The 19024-nt window shown below is 37.6% G+C and overlaps 1 protein-coding gene across 1 annotated transcript in view; it reads left to right on the top strand.

The window, feature by feature from the left end:
* LOC129566265 (protein tincar) overlaps positions 1 to 19024 on the top strand; it is a 31252-nt gene that overhangs the window by 2800 nt on the left and 9428 nt on the right. Inside the window, exon 2 of the mRNA XM_055442052.1 lies at positions 17899 to 18324. Within this exon, the coding sequence (XP_055298027.1) occupies positions 18164 to 18324 (161 nt within the window). The 5' untranslated portion in view covers positions 17899 to 18163. The remainder of the gene's footprint in view (positions 1 to 17898; positions 18325 to 19024) is intronic.

The following is a 19024-nucleotide window of genomic DNA, read 5'->3' as shown; positions in this document are numbered from 1 at the left end:
GAATGTGAAGCGACGGCGAATGTGAAGCGACGGCGAATGTGAAGCGAAAGACGAAATGGAAAATTATTATCGTTTGAAGTCTCACGAGACAATTTCTTTTTATGATGAATGATTTTTTTTAACAATATCAGACGCAAAATTACGCACCCATTATTAAGTGAGTGTGCGGGCGAGCAAAAAAATCAATTTCATTGCTGGCGCGCGGTACTCATTTATGGTTGAAATTTAAAAAGATGTGGAATTTTATTTTTCTTAATGGGAAAAATCGCATGAAGAAAAGTGCTCGATGGTAATACGGATATGCTGAGTAACAGCAGAGAATGAGAACATTTCATCAGCAGTTGAACTTTGATTCGATTAATGGCTTATGCATTTTCTATGTCATTTATTTCATTCGTTTTGCCAATCAGTGCTCCGTTTCACTTGTCATCTGTATAATCTGGTGAAATGAGCTGCAGTGGAAAGTGCTGCTGCTGCTGCTCCTGCTGTTGCTTCGGCTTCGTTGTCGCAGCAAATTATGTATAATTTTTTGCCGTTGGTCCGTTTGCTTTTTCCATTTCCCCGTACTGTGTAGAGAGAGAGAGAGAGAAACCATTTCAGAATCGTATCAAGCGCATTCCACTTATACTTGAATATGTTACGCCCTTTCGACAAGGCATTAAATTAATCATACGCGTCACGCACGTTCTTTGAAAATACACGTACACTACGTACATATATGCATTTCTCGTTCTCATGCTATCGGGATTTTCTTTGGTTGCCTCTTGCATCGCAGTACCGCATACATAGTTCGATTTGCCCGTCGAGCAATAAAAATTACTATTGCTTCGGTATGACGGCGCTTGTGCACAACATGAAAAATATTGTAAACGAACATAAAAATGAATTTATTACACCGAGTATGTGTGTAGTGTGCACTGCATTGGGTGGATTAATACGAAATGCGACGACAATATAAAAATTGTCACATTACAGCCCTCCCGTTACTGTACTTGACGGTAGTTTAAGTGAAATTAAACGACACGAACGAGAATAAACGAAAAGAAAAAAATCCATAAGCAGCACCAAGGGGGAAATCACTCAAAAGTAATACCAAATAGAAAAGTAATACCTCAGTTATTTCTAGTAATACCTCTGGTATTACTTTTGATATTTCTATGAAAAAAGTAATACCGAAAAAAAGTAATATCCAAGTAATACCAAGTAATACTGATCAATAGAAGTAATACACCTGGTATTACTTTTGATTTGTACGGAAAGTAATACCAAGTAATACCATTTATGTAAAAGTAATACCTAAGAGTGATTTGCCCCTCGAGCAGCACACTGAATGAATGAGAGAGAGAGAGAGAGAGAGAGAGAGAGAGAAAGAGAGGCTGAAAAGGCACACTGTGAATAAAGTGTATTTCGAGTGGATTTTCATTCATGCCATTAGTGCAAAAGTATTTCCATAACTCTCGGCATTTTTCCATTTTTAACCGTTTTGTTGTTCTCAATAAAGTGTCACTTAAACAATCCACTTGACTCAGTTACCGTGTTTATCTTAGTACACCTTTTAAATAAAATCGACAATGTATTCTCTCGAGTCTTTTTTTTTCAAACTCAACACGTGCCTTTTTCTCTAAATGCCATGCGTTTTCGTTTCGCTCATTTTCCCACTTTGATTGTTGTCGTCGTCGTCGTCGTCGTCGTTGTGTCTAACTGTGCTAAACATTGAAATCGTGACAAAGACGTCGTCATTTTTTAATAAGGGTACACAAAACTCTTGCATATTACATTTAATTTATTTTCGTTGGTTTGTTACAGTAAAAAAGTTAGTCGAAATGACACACAAAAAAAACAAAGAAAAAGCGAAAGAAAGAGAAGGAAAAAACTTGCTTTGCTTTTTCCCTACTTTACTTTCATATCCTATTTTCTGCTTCTCGCATACAGCTATGCGCAAGCATTGTGTACTTGTTTTTTAAATGCTCGGCACTGGCATGAAGAGTGCTAAATGGTGTGTCATTGCACAGTCAGAAAGTCAGTTGTTGTTTTTCAAGTGAAGAGAAAGAAAAAAGTGAAAGAGAAAATGGGTATAATGAGTTCCTTTTCAAAGAACAAGGCAAGAACTTGCTTCAAATGAGACATTCTTTTTGCAAACTATTCATCATTCGATTTGAATAAGTGCATGAAGAGCACTGCGAGAGAGAGAGAGAGATGCAATTACGTCCTTGGATGTGCCTCAACTCAGAGGTACACAGCAGCAGCAACAACTGAATAATGTAATTGCTATTTTTGAACCGATGTCGATCGACATCAAATTTCAAAAATTTCGCTCTATATTTAGTACACGATTTGTCTTATCAGATGTTTATTGCGACGCATTCTATTTGAATTCAGGAAATTTACAAATGCCATACAAAAGAAGAAGCGACGAAGAAAAAAGAGAGACGAAGTCATGACACAAGCGATCACATTGAAATTCTTTCGGTATGCGTACATGTTTGCAATGTTGAAATTCTCTCTCTCTCTCTCTCTCTCTCTCTCTCTCTCTCACACTGACTGACTCTCTCGATGTCGAATGAATTCCAAACAAATTCTCTGCGCAAAAAAAAAACGACCGAATTCTCTCCGAAAAAGAGAAAGAAACCAGAACGTAACGCTGACTGAGCAAAAGAACGACGTTAGTGTCATGATGGGGCAACAGCCAAAAAGAACACTTAAAAATAGCATCTCATTACAAATTGTGTGGCATTCCAAACGGTCGCTGAATTTCACGTAACAACAACAGCAACAGCATCAAGTGCGAATAGTAACAGAAAATGTTACAACGATGGATTGAAAAATTGAAAAAAATAGTGCAAAATGCTCAGTCAGCAGTATCGTTCGAAGGCACACCAGTAAATGCGTAGTGTTTTATTTATTTTATTTGCTTGTTTGCGCTTCAAATAGTCTTCTCGATCGAATAGTTTCCGTATAGTTTTTTTATATCGTTTTTTTTTTTGTGTTAACATTCCCCAATTCATTGTTGCACCGAAGAAGAAAAGCGGAGAGCGAAAGAATGAGAAAAGTAAAGCAATTCAATAGCATTTGTACAAGATGCTATAACTAAAGTGTCTCATTGTATATGTGTGTGTTTTTGTGTGTCCATGTACTACGGAATAAATCCTTGATTGTGTTTCTTGCACTTTTCCATTTGATTGAATTACCACATGTTTACTTTGGCCAATGTGTACCGTGAACAAACCCAACTAAATTTTTTTTTACTTCTTCTTCATTGTCTTTGTTCAAACCAACGGTGAATGTGTGAAACCTGAATACGTCTTTGTTTACGTTACAAAAGACAACTAGAGAATACAGTGTTTTTGTATTCGATTTCAATGATAGCAACAGCAATTTTCGGTGTTGTTTGCCTGTAAATGATTGAAGGAAACCATACGATAGGGAGAAAGAGAGAGAGAGAGCATTTACGGCGTGTCAATGTGCGCTCAGTGCATTTAGAGTGTAAACTCAACTAAATTGATAGCATAATTGTTTAAATGGTTTTATGATTTGATACGTCTTATTTTCGTTTGCTTACAACCAGTTTCAATTCCCTTTGTTATTTGACAAAGCAACTATATTCGAACTCGGCAATCTACGTTTTCCGTTTTAACTCAACTATATCCCGGTGCTTTACCATTCAACTAAAAGGTATCGTATGGAAATCATTTTTGAGTCATTGATCCCAAAGGTAGAAACATTTTACATATTCAATTGATTTTCTGCGTCATTCGCTTTACCTGCTGTTCGTAAAAGAACCTTCGTGAAAGAAGCAAAATCATCTCCATTTTTCATGAATCCCGAACTGCTACAATGGAAATCAAGTGAAGCCAACATCATAATCTTGAAATAGTTATTTTTATCGATAAAAGTTTCTGGCATATTCTTCATCTCTCTTGACACAATAGATATCTTATTTCTGTTCATGACATGATATGAAGTACGAACAAAAGATATGGAATCATTTTTTCAGTGACTGCTGATGGGAGGATGAAGGCGAGGCAGGGTAAGGCGAAACAACATGAATATTGCAGAGAGGCTAATAGAAAACGTAGCAATTTTGTAAATTAAACCGGAGAAAACATTCGTCGGTTATATACATACTGAACACACCAATTCGTCTTTATGATAACATCCGACCGTAATTGTTTTTATTCCACGAAAACTACGGTCGTTGTTGTTGTCGTTGTTGTTGGGCACGGAGATGTTAAATTTACTTTTGATGAACTTATTTGCACCATTTCAATCGATCATCAGAGCCGAAAAATTCAAGTGTTATGCGTAACAATGAGTATTTCAATTAAATTCGAATCCCTCGAGTTGATTGCATGTAAAACTTTGAGATGAAATGTTTTGTGCATAAAAGAGACTTCACCGCACATTCACTACTGTATGCGAAAATGCAGTTGTTTTATGTGTGCTCTTTAAAAATGTCTGCTCCTTCATCAAAATGCAAAATTTGCGGTTGACGCATATTATTAACCGAGAGAATATCGAGTGCATGCCATAAAGTTAATGATTTAAAACCGCAATTCGTTGGCACAATACACTTAAGCGAGAGAAGAGAAAAAAATAGCACCAACCGAACCGATTGCCCGCATTCAAAATGTGCGCAGAAAATAACAATCGCTGGTATAATTAACTGACAACGAGAAGCCAGCATGACCACGAACCATATCACTGTCGTACACGTCCGAGATTTTTTTGCTGCTGCATCATGCTCTGTCTTTCCATTTGGCTTATCGCTTTCAGCTCTCTCAGTAATGATTGTGGTGGTTGTGACTAAAATCAAAACGACAGCATAAAGACTCTCTCTCTCTCTCTGTGTGTGTGTGGATGGCAGGACCAAGAAAAAAGGAACGAAAAAAAAGAAAGAAAAAATGCAATCGAAAAAAAGAACAGGTGTTCACGTTTCGGTCGGTCTCTCGATGTGCATAATTTAACCAATCGAATACACATTCAGCTTCATTTACCTGACGAGATTTGTTATTTGAGTTGCTCTTCCAAATGTTTTTATATATATTTTTGCAGTTCATTTTTTTTTCTCTTTTCTCTTTGTTCGTTTTATCTCTGTTTTCTTCGATTCTGTTTGTGCATGGACTTTGCCGTGCCACTCTCCGAGTGGTTCTGCTTTGTGTTTGTGCATTGCTTCGCGATCGTTTTCGTTCTACATTTTCATCTTCATTCGGTGTGCTTAATGATAATGTTGCAGAAACCAGTTCGGAGGTTCGTTTCTTTGTTTTTTTTCGGCGAATATTATCCAGCATGCTTCCTGTTTCAACAGTGTCTTAGCGAGAGATTAATCACCGGTTCGAGCAAGTTTTCTTTTGATCCGGTTAGTGGATAAAATTGAGTTTACATTTTTTTTCTCGTTCGTTGGTTCGTTTCTTGGTCATCATTTCAGGCGCATCTGCCATTTCGACATTTGTTAAGCAATCGTGATTTCAAACAATGCAATCCACGCATTGGGCTGCTCGCATATTATGAATATCGAATCATTGGCATTGCGTGAATATACGCGCATAATGAATATCAGCACACATGTGGACCAACTGTCGATTGCACATTTTCACATTTTCTAATTGCATGTTAAAGACACGTTTCAAACGTACGTTCTCTTCATTCGACGTGAATTGCCTATTATACCCATCTTTCGTCGCATTTCTATGGATCTGGTTTCGAACACAGCACACACAACATCAACAACGAAAAATCATTTTTGACGCTTGAAATCTGCAATCCCGCCTGTCATGTAGCGAGACAAAAGAGATTAAATACACACACCAGAAAAAAAAACCAGTAACGAAAGCAGGTGGAATATTGTATGCACAGTGCACACAGTCCGAGACCGATCAGCAAACACATCTCGAGATTCTATTCAATATCGACAACAAACATCATTCATGGGCGTCATGACAAAAAAAAATGGATTGTGTTAAATAACAATACAACGAAAAATGTGGAGAGAAAAAATTGTACAGCAGACAGAATGAAGTGGTAAACGGATAGCTGATGGTAAATCTTTATCAAGCCGAGCTAACACGTTCGCCATGTTCGCAAAAGCAGCAAGCAGTAATTCAGCGTCATTCGATGCAGACATATTGCCAACGAGTACGTATAAATGAATCCGCTTTGGTAAACGAATCGCCTACTACCCAATTTTTACCTACTCTCAATCGTTATTAACACGCATCTGAGTAAATTAACAGAGGAAAAGGGTTTTTTTTTTATCGTGACCCAGTGAAACTGAGCAAACCCACTGATTCTGCTGCCGCTGCCATCGTCAACAGCAACAATTTATGTGTTTTGTTGGCCTAACTTTTTCGCCTTCGAATCCTACTGAACGTTTTATTGACGTTCTTCGCACTAATTGCTTATAAAACTATTTTGAGCCCTTTTCGCTCGTTGCCTCCTTTCAAATGAGAGAAAATGTGCGTTTCGGGATACGGTCGTTTGTGCCGTAAATGGACTTTGTATGAATTGAATTATCGTGTTCGCTGACTTCATGTTTGACACTTTTTGATCTCTCCCGTCTGCCAGATTTTTCCTTATTTACATTTTGCACACTGAACAAACAAACATCTGGCCTATCAAATGACATGTAGACGCTGGTGGTGCACATCCACAAGCACACGCACACACAAACACACTCACATATACGTCGGTCGTCATTGAGCATGAAGTTTCGCCGAACACTCTTGGGAATCATCGATAACGAAGCGAAAGGTCGAAGTGCTGCGTTTGCGGTTTTACCCTTTTCCAGATTCATGTTGCAACTTTGGCGGTTATTAAAAAGTTAAAGTGCAATGTTATCTGGTTTTATCTCTCTTAACATTTCGAGTGGCTGTGCTTTTCCGTCCATTTGACCTGTGTGTGTATATGATATCCAATGCGTGGCCCCAAAACGAGCTCAAATATATTCTTCTAGCCACCACTGCCACCTTCACCAACAACAACAACTTTAACAATGGAGAAAAAAATACTTTTTACTAGTTTCACGTACGATTTGCCGAAGCCACATTGTTTCGTTGAACGATGTTGCCTGCGTTGGTCGTATTATTGTGAAGCAATGTTCTACGTTATTTGAATATAAAATGAAGCCAATTGCGGCCGGATGGATTGGAGTTTTTCAGTAATTTTCTTCATTTTGTCTCGATAGGCTTCGTTGGCAGTGCTCTGCGTCGAAGGACAATTGAAATGGCTAGAAGCAAAGAAAGAGATGGAGAATGATAGCAAAACTGTTTGCATGTACCGTTTACGAACGACCATTTTTCATATGGTCGTTTTTCTGCACGGACCAATGTGAATACAACTTTTCACAACAATTCGATCGTTATCTTTCTCATTTAATTAGTTTTGTCTGGCTGCATAGCAAATTTCGCTTAATTCTTTTTCGCTTTTTTTTTCCATTCTTTGGTTTTGTATCCGAATTTTTATCTACGGGCTATAATTCGGCTATAATGTTGCTGTTTTTTTTTCTCGGCACAGTGTACAACTGAACACCGAACATTTTCAGAATTTTCTGTTTTTTTTTGTCGGTTCAAAGAAAAAAAAATCGAGCACGAAATAAACAATGGAAAGTTGCGATAGAGCGTACAATTTAATTTCCTTTCAATTTCCCTGGTTACGCAGGGAGAGGGAACCGGTCCGCATTGCAGCTATTTTCGATTATTTGTTTCCTCAAAGGAAAACTATAATCCTAGAAAAATTAGAACGTAACCGTTTTGTTTCTCTTTCATTAAAACTCGGCTCAAAATATCTCAAAACCTACATTGATGTTCACCAATTTTTATTGGTTTTTCATCGTGTGCCCTTCAATATGAGCGAATGCTACGAACAGCTTGAAACTTAAAATTATTTGAGGTACTCATTCTATGTGGTTGTTCGTTGCCATTAAATGGCGTCGTTGTTTTTGCTCTTGTTGCCAACAATTGTGCAGTTTATCATGTAACGTTGTTATCATTTGCTTTTCATTCCTTCATTCGGTTCGTTCCACTCCGTTCGGTGTTCTCTCGTTTATTTCGTTTCGTTCCAAGTATCGCAACTAACGATGAAGATTCGAAATAACACACAAGACACACAAAAAAATAACTCATTTATTTATGAAGCATTCAAAAAGCCTCGAAAACTTTGTCATGTCAACATCCTCACGTATGATAACCGAGTTATGCAACTTGAAAGGCAGCCACCAAACAGAGTGATGAAAGAATCACTGTGCGTTGTGTGTATCGGTTGAAATATACAAGTGCACCATATGGTGCGGCAACCGACTTTTCCCCACAGTGTTTGCCACTCGGCTTTTGGCATAGCCTGTTTATATCATAATACGGTATATTTACTCTGTGTTGTCGAACGCAGTTGAACAACAAGGAAGATATGCTGTTATGCAACTAAATTTGAAGGAATTCTGACGGAATTTTCATATTTTTCAGTATAAACCGGCTGGCTGGAGTGTGGTAGTTCTTTAAAACATTTTCAACTTTATCTTCCGTTGCTATTAAATGTTCAGGTGCATGTTGTTCGGTGCCTCCCGTTTAAAAATGTTCATTTCGGAGCCATCACGTCGTAAACAATTAGTCATTTGTATGTTTTATAATGATCCAAATAAGATTCAAGAGAGCAATCAAGCTAATTGAAATCGGTACTTCAATCGTTTGCCAAAAAAAAACAAAAGAGCAATGGATTTTTGAACTTTGCGAGATAAATCAAGTGTTTTGAAAAATGCTTAACGCGTTATGACATTGATTTTTCTAAGAAAAATGAATTAATATTATAAAAGCATAACGCAATTCAATTCTCGAATTCCCTGAATGATGGCTTGCATGCGAAAATGAATCCTCGCACAGTAAGACATCTGTGATTCTGATGTGGAAAACGTGATGATGGGTGGGGTCAACGACATGAAATCATTATTTCTGTATAGTTGGGTGAATATGGAAAATTCTTCGAATTCTTTTCTATTATTACATTCTTCTATTCGCAAGAGGGTTTCTTCTGTGATTTTCATTGTTCGTTCTCCATCCAATTAGAGTAAGTAAACTACTAAATGATAATAATGATAACTTCATTATTATTGGCCCCATTTCCATTTATATCAATCGGGCGCAATTAAAACTTTCACGTATTAAAGATATGTAATCCGTTTTGCGAGCGCAATTTTTCAAGCAAATCTAAGCGCTATGGCGACAATGTTATAAGGACGTTGCCATAGAAATTGAGCTGATTGACTAGGGTATTACTTTGACTACACTCATAAAATGGAGAAATTCATCAACTTGATTTTATGTAGGACCATATTCCGCGTGAATAATTCCATTGCGTCACCCATAAAAGCGGGTCGAAGAATGTCTTAATATAATTACAGGTGAAACGATGATGACAATAAACAAACGGGCAATACACAATGAGTGAGCACCGTTGACAGAATATGGGTTTTGTATCCCATACTATACATAAAGAGAATAAAATGTTCACATCACAAACATTCTTATCGCTTGCAAGAATGAGTGAAATACCCGAACACAAGCTAGCCGCAAATACAGAATGAACCAAAACAAAGCGTTTTGAAGCCTTTATGGAAAGCCGAGCACTGTTTTATGTTGGCCAATACATATCTGTATGTGGTTCTTTTGTCAGCTTACATTGCGGCTTCGGCGAATGATGGGAACATTTTGAATTATGTCGAGAAATGGAAAATCAAAATTACTTTCGCCCAAGTTAAAAAATACCTGTGAACATATTTCGATGTTTTATGTATGTCGATTTTATTATATGTTGTTTGACGGCCGTATCAAATTTTAATTTGGCTCGAATGTTTTATTAATGCGACTGTTTTTGTCATCGAAAATATGTCATCGATTTTATTTCTCATGGCACAAACAATGCACGTCCGATTCGATTCCGATGCCTGAAAATTATGGAAAAACGGGGCAATGTTCCGTAAATTAACAAAATAATGTACGCTCTATCGCAATGCTGCCGAAAAACCGATTACAAAAGATTGATCAACACTCTTTCTGTGCGTGCGTGTTTGTTAACAAACATACTAAAGTGAATCGATGTCGCATCACAGCTAATTATGCGAGCACACAATGGTGTCGTACATTCGATCCAAGCAATTCGTTTTGTGTTGACATGACATGACAATCGATGTGCGTTTGTTTTCGCATCTTATCTAAGTCAGAACAGATCATTTAATGCCCGATAGATTCATCATTTATTTAACATTAAAAGCGATGTCGACGATTGATCATCGGGAAAATACGTGCTCTGAATGAAATTAACGTTCGTTTATCGGATGCCAGAACCAATTGCAATCTCTCTATTCAAATATGGGACTCAGCGCACAGGGAACGATAGCAAAAATCGGAAAATGATTGTAATAATAATCGAGAAAAAACACGATAAATTTTCATTAAATTTTCGTTTGCCATGTGCAAAGCTCTTCCATATTGTTATTGCTGTCGTTGTTCATTATATATTTGGCCGTGATGATACATATATTTCATAAATGTATTTAGTATTTTTTTGTCAAGCCATGCAATAGCTGTCAAGTGTTTGCCTGGAAAAACCGCCCCATCACTTGGGCGTCAGTTGAACGCTCATCACCCTGAAATATGAACGTTATTCAGTTTCACAAAAATATCTCTTGCCGTGTGATCATCACCTTAAATGTGGGCCGACATCTCATGTTATCGCTTTGTATCCACATTATGTTAAATCATTTGATTGACTCGACGATGTTCACAAATGTTCTATATTCAGATAAAATTATACTCGTACGCTAGGCACAGATGCCATGGATTAAATTAAAAATTATTGTGCGCTTTAGCTCGTTTTTTTCCGGCTCGACTCGCTTCGAAATCGTTGTGCAATACGTGGCGCAGAGACGAGGCTGAAGGATATTTATTGCGTGTGTGCAAAACCGAAGAGATAGAAGAAACACGAGCGAAAGAGAAGAAAATGAAATGAAAATGGGAATCGCTTGAACGACATATGCGAAAAAAGCAGCAGTCACATTTGCAATGGGTGTCCTGTTTCCAGTATCGTTTTACGAATCCATTTAATGCGCCGCCATAAATTTCAAATTGGTTTTTATGAAAGAAATTTTTTTCGTTGCCGAAAATCGGTGCAAAACGAACAACGAAACGAAAGAAGGAAGAGAAACGGGCCAAGAGTGAGATTCTAAGTCGAAGTGCAGCTGTTCCATATGTCTTCGGTTCCGTCTTTTGTATTTGAATCGCAAGCTGCGAAAAAGAGAGAAAACAAAGTGAAGAAAAATATTAGATGAATTTCAAATTCTCATTCTTCAAAATGATTTCCAATGCCGTTTGGCAAAACGGACGAACGCCATTTATCAAAATTCGATAAAAATGATTCAATGCCTCTTTTGATTGGTTTCAAACGGCTTGGCGGAACGGCACAAAATGCAAACAAATTTACACCGTAAAAAAGGCAAAAAGAAAGCAGGAAAAGAAACGAGAACGAATGTGCGGGCAATAGGATTTCAGATAATAACGTGAAAAATTACTACAACAAGTACAACGCACGTTTCATGAGCCGACATCGTTTTTGAGTCATTTTGGTAATAAAGTGTTTTTTCTTTCGCTTAGCAATGCACTGCACGACCGTGACGAATTGCAAGCTTGAGCTTGCCTCTTGAAAGTTTCTCGGATATTCTTATAAACCCTGATTTTCCAATGACTCACAATCCGCAACATTCTTCGGTTATTGTTGGGAGAGAGAGAGAGAGAGAGAGTCGATCCCTCGACACCGCATAACGACGGCTCCCCTTCAAGGCAAACAAAACAAAGAGCAACAACGACGAAAACGATGACGGAAAAGAGCCATTTCAACAGAAAATTTATAATATGGATTGGTATATTTTATCGGCAATATGTGGCAGTGCCGACAACGACGACGACAGTGGTGGCGGCTCCTTGCGTGTGGATTCTTTTTTTTTTCATTAGCTCTGAAGTGTCCATTTCCATTTTCCCTTCGTTATTCTTTTCGTTTTCTTTTTCTTTCTTTTTTAAAATGCGAACCCCCTTTTGCTCGTTTTTCCCTTTCTGTCGGCTATTATACGGCGAGCCATCAAATTCCAAACGGAAAACAAACATCGATCGAAAAAAAAACAAAACAAGGTCTGGTCAAAAATTCATTTTCGTTTCGATATCAAACGCCCAAAAATCGAGAAAAACAGAGAGAATGCCGTCGTAAAGGTTATCGAATTCCAAATCAGACTCACACAGAGCAGGCGAGAGAATGAATGGGAGCGACACATAAAAATGCTAAAATACCGGGAAAGTTACCTGAAAACGACGAAACGAAGGGCAGGACAGACGAACAAAGACGATGGCAAAAAAGAATATATTTATGGATAATGTGTGTACGCACTTGAGATAGGGAGATATATGCTGGATAAATCAAGGAAAGCGGTGCGCGTCCCCCTCGTCGGTTTCCGACCCAGCTTGGTTTCTATCAAGTGCAATCTAATTCTAATCTTTTGCCAATCCATTCACAAATGAATAATAGCAAGGGAATGCCAGTTTTACGTGTGGGGCGAAATGATGGCACTGCAAGCTCAATTACTATAAACATCCACATTTACGTCGACAATAAAATTACGCACTCTTCTCCATCTCGCTCTCTGTATTTTTCGTGCGTCTCGTGCCGAAAGGCCCATAAAATAGCATTCAAGCTGTTGTAGTTGTTGTTAGAATGCAATGGCATAATCGCATACCGTTCCAGAACATCAAACATGCAAACTTCTCTGCTGTTGAATGATGGAAGCCAGAATGATACCGCCGTCACCGCCACTGCAACTGCCATCGCCTATTCGGAATGAATGGCATATGGAAATTTCCGGCAAAAATAAAATGACAAAACATGAATCGAGGAACCGAGAAAACGAGTCTTCCTCCGTAAATTACGGAGCAAAACCTACACTTTGACTTGAAAAAGCGAAAATCATAAGATGAATGCGAGAAAATACTTCAGCGAACGAACGAAAAAGAAAACAACTCGGAAAAGTTTTCGTGTTAAATTTATTATCTGTTTTACGGTGTGCGTCTCGGTGTAGCTGAGTCAAAATAGGCAAAACGATTTGATGGCGCACAATGGAGTGTGTTTTGTGCAAAATTGTATGTAGACGAAGCACGATTTTTCGGCAAGTTATGCGCTAAAATAAACAGCATTTTATCATTGCCCGGGAAGAAAAAAAGTACCAAACATTTCGCCGCATTCTAACAATGCCATTCGCATTCGTATTCGCATTTAACTCTCTTAAAAGTACTGCCAATACAAATGCCGAAAATCCAATGGCATAATACAAAGCGGTCTATTCTCTTGTACACACACACATGCTCGCTCACTTTTTCCCTCTCGATGTGTCTGTCTGTGTAATTGTGTGCGTGCTGTGTGAGGTGGCTAGCAAAAATACAGCGATTGTGATGTGTTTTGTAAAAGTACATTTGTGTTTGAGGGTGTTTCCAAGACGACGCACACACAGCGTTCAATATTCCCATACAACAGATGCGATATTTTCGCTTGTTTATACGAGTTTTGTGTGCCGGTGTTTGGTCTATGCTTCAATTTTTTTTCGGAATTTGTGTGCGTATGCGACGCGAGAGGCGCAGTAGGAACGGTGTGATGTGTATATGAGTGTGTCTATCACACGAATTCCCCATGAAATTTAATCAGAGACGAAAAATATTTATCGTTCAGCACGACCAGAGAGAGAGAGAGACAGCGAGAGAAGAAGAGAAAAAAAAGAGAGTAACTTGGTGTTTTCTTGATATTTTTCATTTTCGTAATTTGAATATTTTTGGCATTTTTATTTTGTTTTGTTTCTCGGTATCTGCCAAAACAAAACACGGCATGTCTATTTGCATATCGTTTTCGTTCGAGCGAGTTGTTTGCGCTTATTCAAATCAGATGAAATGTAAAAACAGCAGCAAAGCGATCAAAGGAAAACAAACGAATTTCACAGCACGACGGCATGGAATGTCGGTTCAATATATCCTCGAAATAAAAAACGTAGAAAATAGAAGCAGACATTGCTTTTTCTATTTTTTGGCCGCGTTTGGCAAAATCGATCAGAGCTTCATTCGAAAATTCCATTCGTTACATTGAAAATGTATCATAGCCAGGTTTTCGTCTGTTTTTTTTTTCAAAAATTGTTTTCTCTCTACAATCCTGGAAATTATGATGTTATTTACCAAAAATCATTTTCCGAAACGTGAACGTGCATAAAGTGAACGAGAACGTGCACGGAATGAATGAAATGATGTCCGACTCGAGAAAATCGAAAATTGTTGAGGTTCACATTACCATACGAAAAACCTAAACAATCAATATTGATGCATATTGATTCGAGTGCAAACTACTTTAGGCCGTTTATGTTCTGGGTGTGTGGCCGCATCATCTATTTATCTGCTATTTGTTATGAAACCCATTGAGTATTTTCAAAAACTGTTATGTGTTCCGTGCGGATTGTGGCCAGGCTAGAGAGCCGACGAAAAACCACCCATTGAAATGAAAGGATTCTTTATTCAATGATGATAACCTATTCTTACAATCATGCGGCTCTTTATTCATAACTTTTTTTTTCAACCGCTATTTTCCCATCGATGACGACGATAACAACTTTTTCCATTTTCGCATTTGTTTGAAAATGATAAGTGGAAAAATGTCGTTTGCAGACGATGTCTCGTGTGCCCAAAGTGAGCGTGTGGCGTGTTCTCTCTTGTTCTGTTGTTGTATTTTTGCGTAGGGATGTGTGAGTAGTTTGTATTAAAATCAACAGCCAACAGCAAACAATGCCATGTTTAGCACGCAATCAACGAGCATCAAAGCGATATGAGCGCACCATGTACGAGCCGCATTGTGTTTCTGTGTTAAGTTCTGTTGGCATCGTTATTCACAACGGTACACAGCTAACAGAATAAAAACGTATCTCCTGCGAATAAAGTTACGGTTGAATTTCGCACTCGGAAATATGTCTCATTTTCCGAGCTCTCCATCGCTTGCGCTCTCTCAACATCTTCGGCAAACAAATTAAGAATTCCATTGTTTGCCGTTGTTCTTATGTCAAATAATAGCGAAAGGCATAAGACAGACTGAAGCGCATATGGAAATGAAAAGAAGAAACAGAAGAAAAAATTGCTGAGGCTGGCTTGAGCCAGGGATTTAAAACGGAATAGAGGTCGAGATTTCATAGAAACGTTGATTTGTTTGCATGTACTTGTTTTGATCGGAGACAAGTACGCGCGCGTTTTGCAAAAAAAGAAACACATCGATAAAACGAAATTACGCGATGAATTTTACACGAAGTAAACAATCAAAGTCAATGTTGTATTGATCGGGTCATTGAAATCAAAGGCATTTTCCCATTGAATGTTGCATCGCTGCGTTCTATTTTCGTTTCACTTTCTTCATTCATTCGTTCTTTGTTGTCGCAACCATAATAAAAACGAAATTGAAGAAAATCCCTCGTGAATACGTACATGCAATAACGTCCTGCAAGCAATTATATTGTATGTGCCTGTGTCTAGCTACCACCACAAACAGATTGATATTTAAAAGCGTGCTGGATTGTTGTTCGTGATTGACTTTATGGCCATTTCATTTTGTTCAGGGGATTCACTTCATTTCTCTCTTCCAGAAATTGCTTTCCAACTTGAAAAGACGAATGATGAAAATGAAACCATTGCCAATGAAAAATCGAATCAATAAATTTGATTTAGTGGATTTTGTTAATACCAACAGAGAGTTCAGTTCAAGTTATAATCATTTGTCGATGCTTTGTTTTCTCCAAAAAAAGGTTTTCAACCAACGATTGCCTTTCTTCTTCGTCCAGCTTTTATATTCCCATTCAATTATGAATGGCATCTGTTTCCAAATGTACGTTATAACATTTCGAAAAGCGGAAAAGAAATCCAAGCCTCTATTATAGGCTGCCTATTCGAATCGTATTTGAATCATATATACGTATACGTTGGATTTATGGATACCAATTTTCCAGTTCAATTGATATAAGTTCTCGTTCAGTGTGCGTGAATAAATCGTTCATGATGGTATTACATCTCTCGGAATGTGATTTCGATGTCTTTCGAACTCACACAAACACACAAAAGAGTTTAACCAATACCTTTTGATTTTTAGTGTGGCGTGTTCACATGGAACCAAAAAAAAAACGTTTCATTTTGGCCGTATAGGAATATATCGTTTTTCATGCGATCGAAAGGTCATTCTCATTTCCATCGATTTGAAAACAGGAGAAAGAGCATGAATAAAAGGAAACCATTTCCATCAAGCTCGGTAATTAATTAAGAAGGATTTGCGGTCAATGTAACAAAAAATCCCTTCAAAAGAGAGAGATCACTGAAAACTTTGTGTCAGTTCAACTTATATCATTCATTTTATACGACTGCCGGGCTATGTAAAGAACCCCAGTTATCGTTACAAATTTTAAGCAAGTCGACTCATGTTGAATCCAACTAATTTTAAACTCTGCAAGCCAATCCCAATTAAACTTTGTAAATTTCTTCGGGTGAACACCATGTCTACCATGCAAATTAGTAAGTTTGAACCGCAAAAACCGAAATGATTTGACATATCACGACGACATTATCATTCGATGTGCTTTTTACTACATATCAATTTGGCTTAATGATTCTTTTATTGTATACGGCATTTATGTGTATTTATGTCGCTAATGACATTTTGATGAAACGATGGAACTTCCATTTATGAATGGGAACAAGAACTACTGCTTTGCTGCGCGCTGATGACTCGACACGAATCACTAACGTCTGCATTAAAAGGTTGGAACTGCGTGGCTAAGCTCAATTTAACTATTAATCATAGTTCACAATTATTCGAATCGGAATGAAGTTAAAAATTCATATTTCATATTGATTTTTTTTTTGGCCCATTGTGTATGTGTATATGTGTCGCAACTCTGGTTCATTCATTTCCACATTGATACCATAATAGACGGAAATGGTTTTTATTTTTTAAATGTTTTCACTGTTCCATTCCAGTTCCCATTTTCATATGGATGTTTTAAACTTAAGTGAAAAATTCAATTATAAACATATTTCATTCTCGGAGTCCGACTCACAAAAACTTAATCCAATTAACTTTCCACACGAGCCCAATAGATAGTATGTGTGCATTTCAATTTTATCCGTGTGCCAGATGGCTTTGTTTGCACAAATATGGATGTATATGGCAGATAGTGAGAGTGTGGTGCGGTGTGGCCGAGTCCATTGAATAAAAATTGGTTTGGTTGTTCATTCTGTGGTGACACATCCATTTCAAATATTTCTCTTGATATGAATCGAATTATTGACACTCTCGCTTGCTCGCACGCTGCTCTATGCTGCCTTAAATGACGACTCAATCATATAAAAATCGATGTCATGTTTGAATATTTGAGAATAAATTATTGACAACATTTTCATCGTTTTGTTAATACAGAAAGGAAGAGAGAGAGAGAGAGAGAGCGATAACAGCACGCGACTGATAGGAAATTAAACTGTTGTTCGATGGAATGTTTTCAACATTTGATACGTGTTCACGTTTTTTTTCCTCTTCCAAAGTAATTCAGTTCTGGTTTTAGAATTATTTCATAACGGTTTATGCACATGTTTTATTCGATTATGTTCACTTTTCGACCGGCTAAAATTTGTATGTTGATTCAATAGGTTCATGTTTTGCTAATGGCATATAATCAGTGTTCAGTGTTCAGTAGAATGTGAAGTATCATCGTTTTACTAGCTGAAACCGCTCTCGAATAACCTATTTCTAATTAAGTAAATTGATCGCTCTCGAAATCTAATTGATTCTATTTCTATAAATGGTTTATTTCAGATTTTGCCAGATCAAGGCTTTTCATTATGCAGGTATTACGACACGTGAACACATGGTAACCAGAAAGAGAAAAAAACAGACCGCTCATTATTATTGATTGCAACCGAACCATCAAATTTTGAAAAGGGAATTTCGAAAGGTCTGGATATTCTTTTTTTCTTCAGAAGAATAAAAGCGAAAACAACGAGCGAAACAAACCCAAATGAGACGTACGCTCAAGTGATTTTGAATAAGAAGCAGACGGAAACATTGAATATTCATCAACATGTCGATCACCGGCTCATTGGTTGGCTACGAAAACAACGATGATTTATGTAATAAGAAAAATCGGTCGCTGCTCAATGTATCGGCATCATCAAAGCAATGCACAAGCCTCAACTCGAGTATTAATAACAGCGTGATTATGCCGGATAGTAATGCCGTTAAGTAAGTACCGAAAACTTTATTTCGTTTAATTGAATTGTCGACAGAAAATAAATACAGACGCACACGCATACAGTGTTCATGGACGCCGAAATTTTCGTCACGTCAAATTTTCTCGAACGGATTATGTCTTGATGAGTTTATAACTTGATTTGATAATTTGGCTGAAGCGCGAACAATTGATCCTTCTGTTCATCTGGCCATGCGACAGAGAGAGAGAGAGAGAGAGAGAGAGAGAACGAAATTATTAACGAGGAAGGCGTTGGCAGATGTCGTTGAAAGTGTCGTTTTTGGCTGGTGAAAAAATGAAATTCCAAGCGAGTGTTTCATTGTTATCAATGACTTTGAAGACATTCATTAAGCATGAAAATGAGGCATAAAACGCAAAGTTGTCGCGAACGTGACATGGTTCGCAAAATAAATGGTCTTTGTAAAATCGATTTTGTCTCGGTCGGTGTTTTTGTCGTGATTTTTGTGTTTGCATTTTATTATTAATTTATTTGAATTTGTCGGGAGTTTGTGTGAAAAAGTTGTTGTGTTTGTTGCGATGTTTCCGAATACAAATATCACCCACCGACAATAAAACGAATCATTCCACAATGCTGGCAACACACAAAAGCTGAAAAGTCATCTAAAGTGCTTCGTTCGTTCGTTCGTTCGAAAGTTGGTGGCGAAACAATGGAATCAGCCTCCGTTACAAGTG

This window comes from Sitodiplosis mosellana, unplaced genomic scaffold (genome assembly GCF_009176505.1).
Source record: "Sitodiplosis mosellana isolate CC-2019 unplaced genomic scaffold, AAFC_SMos_1.0 Smas_scaffold_1, whole genome shotgun sequence".
Lineage (NCBI taxonomy): Eukaryota > Metazoa > Arthropoda > Insecta > Diptera > Cecidomyiidae > Sitodiplosis > Sitodiplosis mosellana.
The sequence above is the reverse complement of the archived record's forward strand: the minus strand, read 5'-3'. Positions and strand labels throughout refer to the sequence as shown.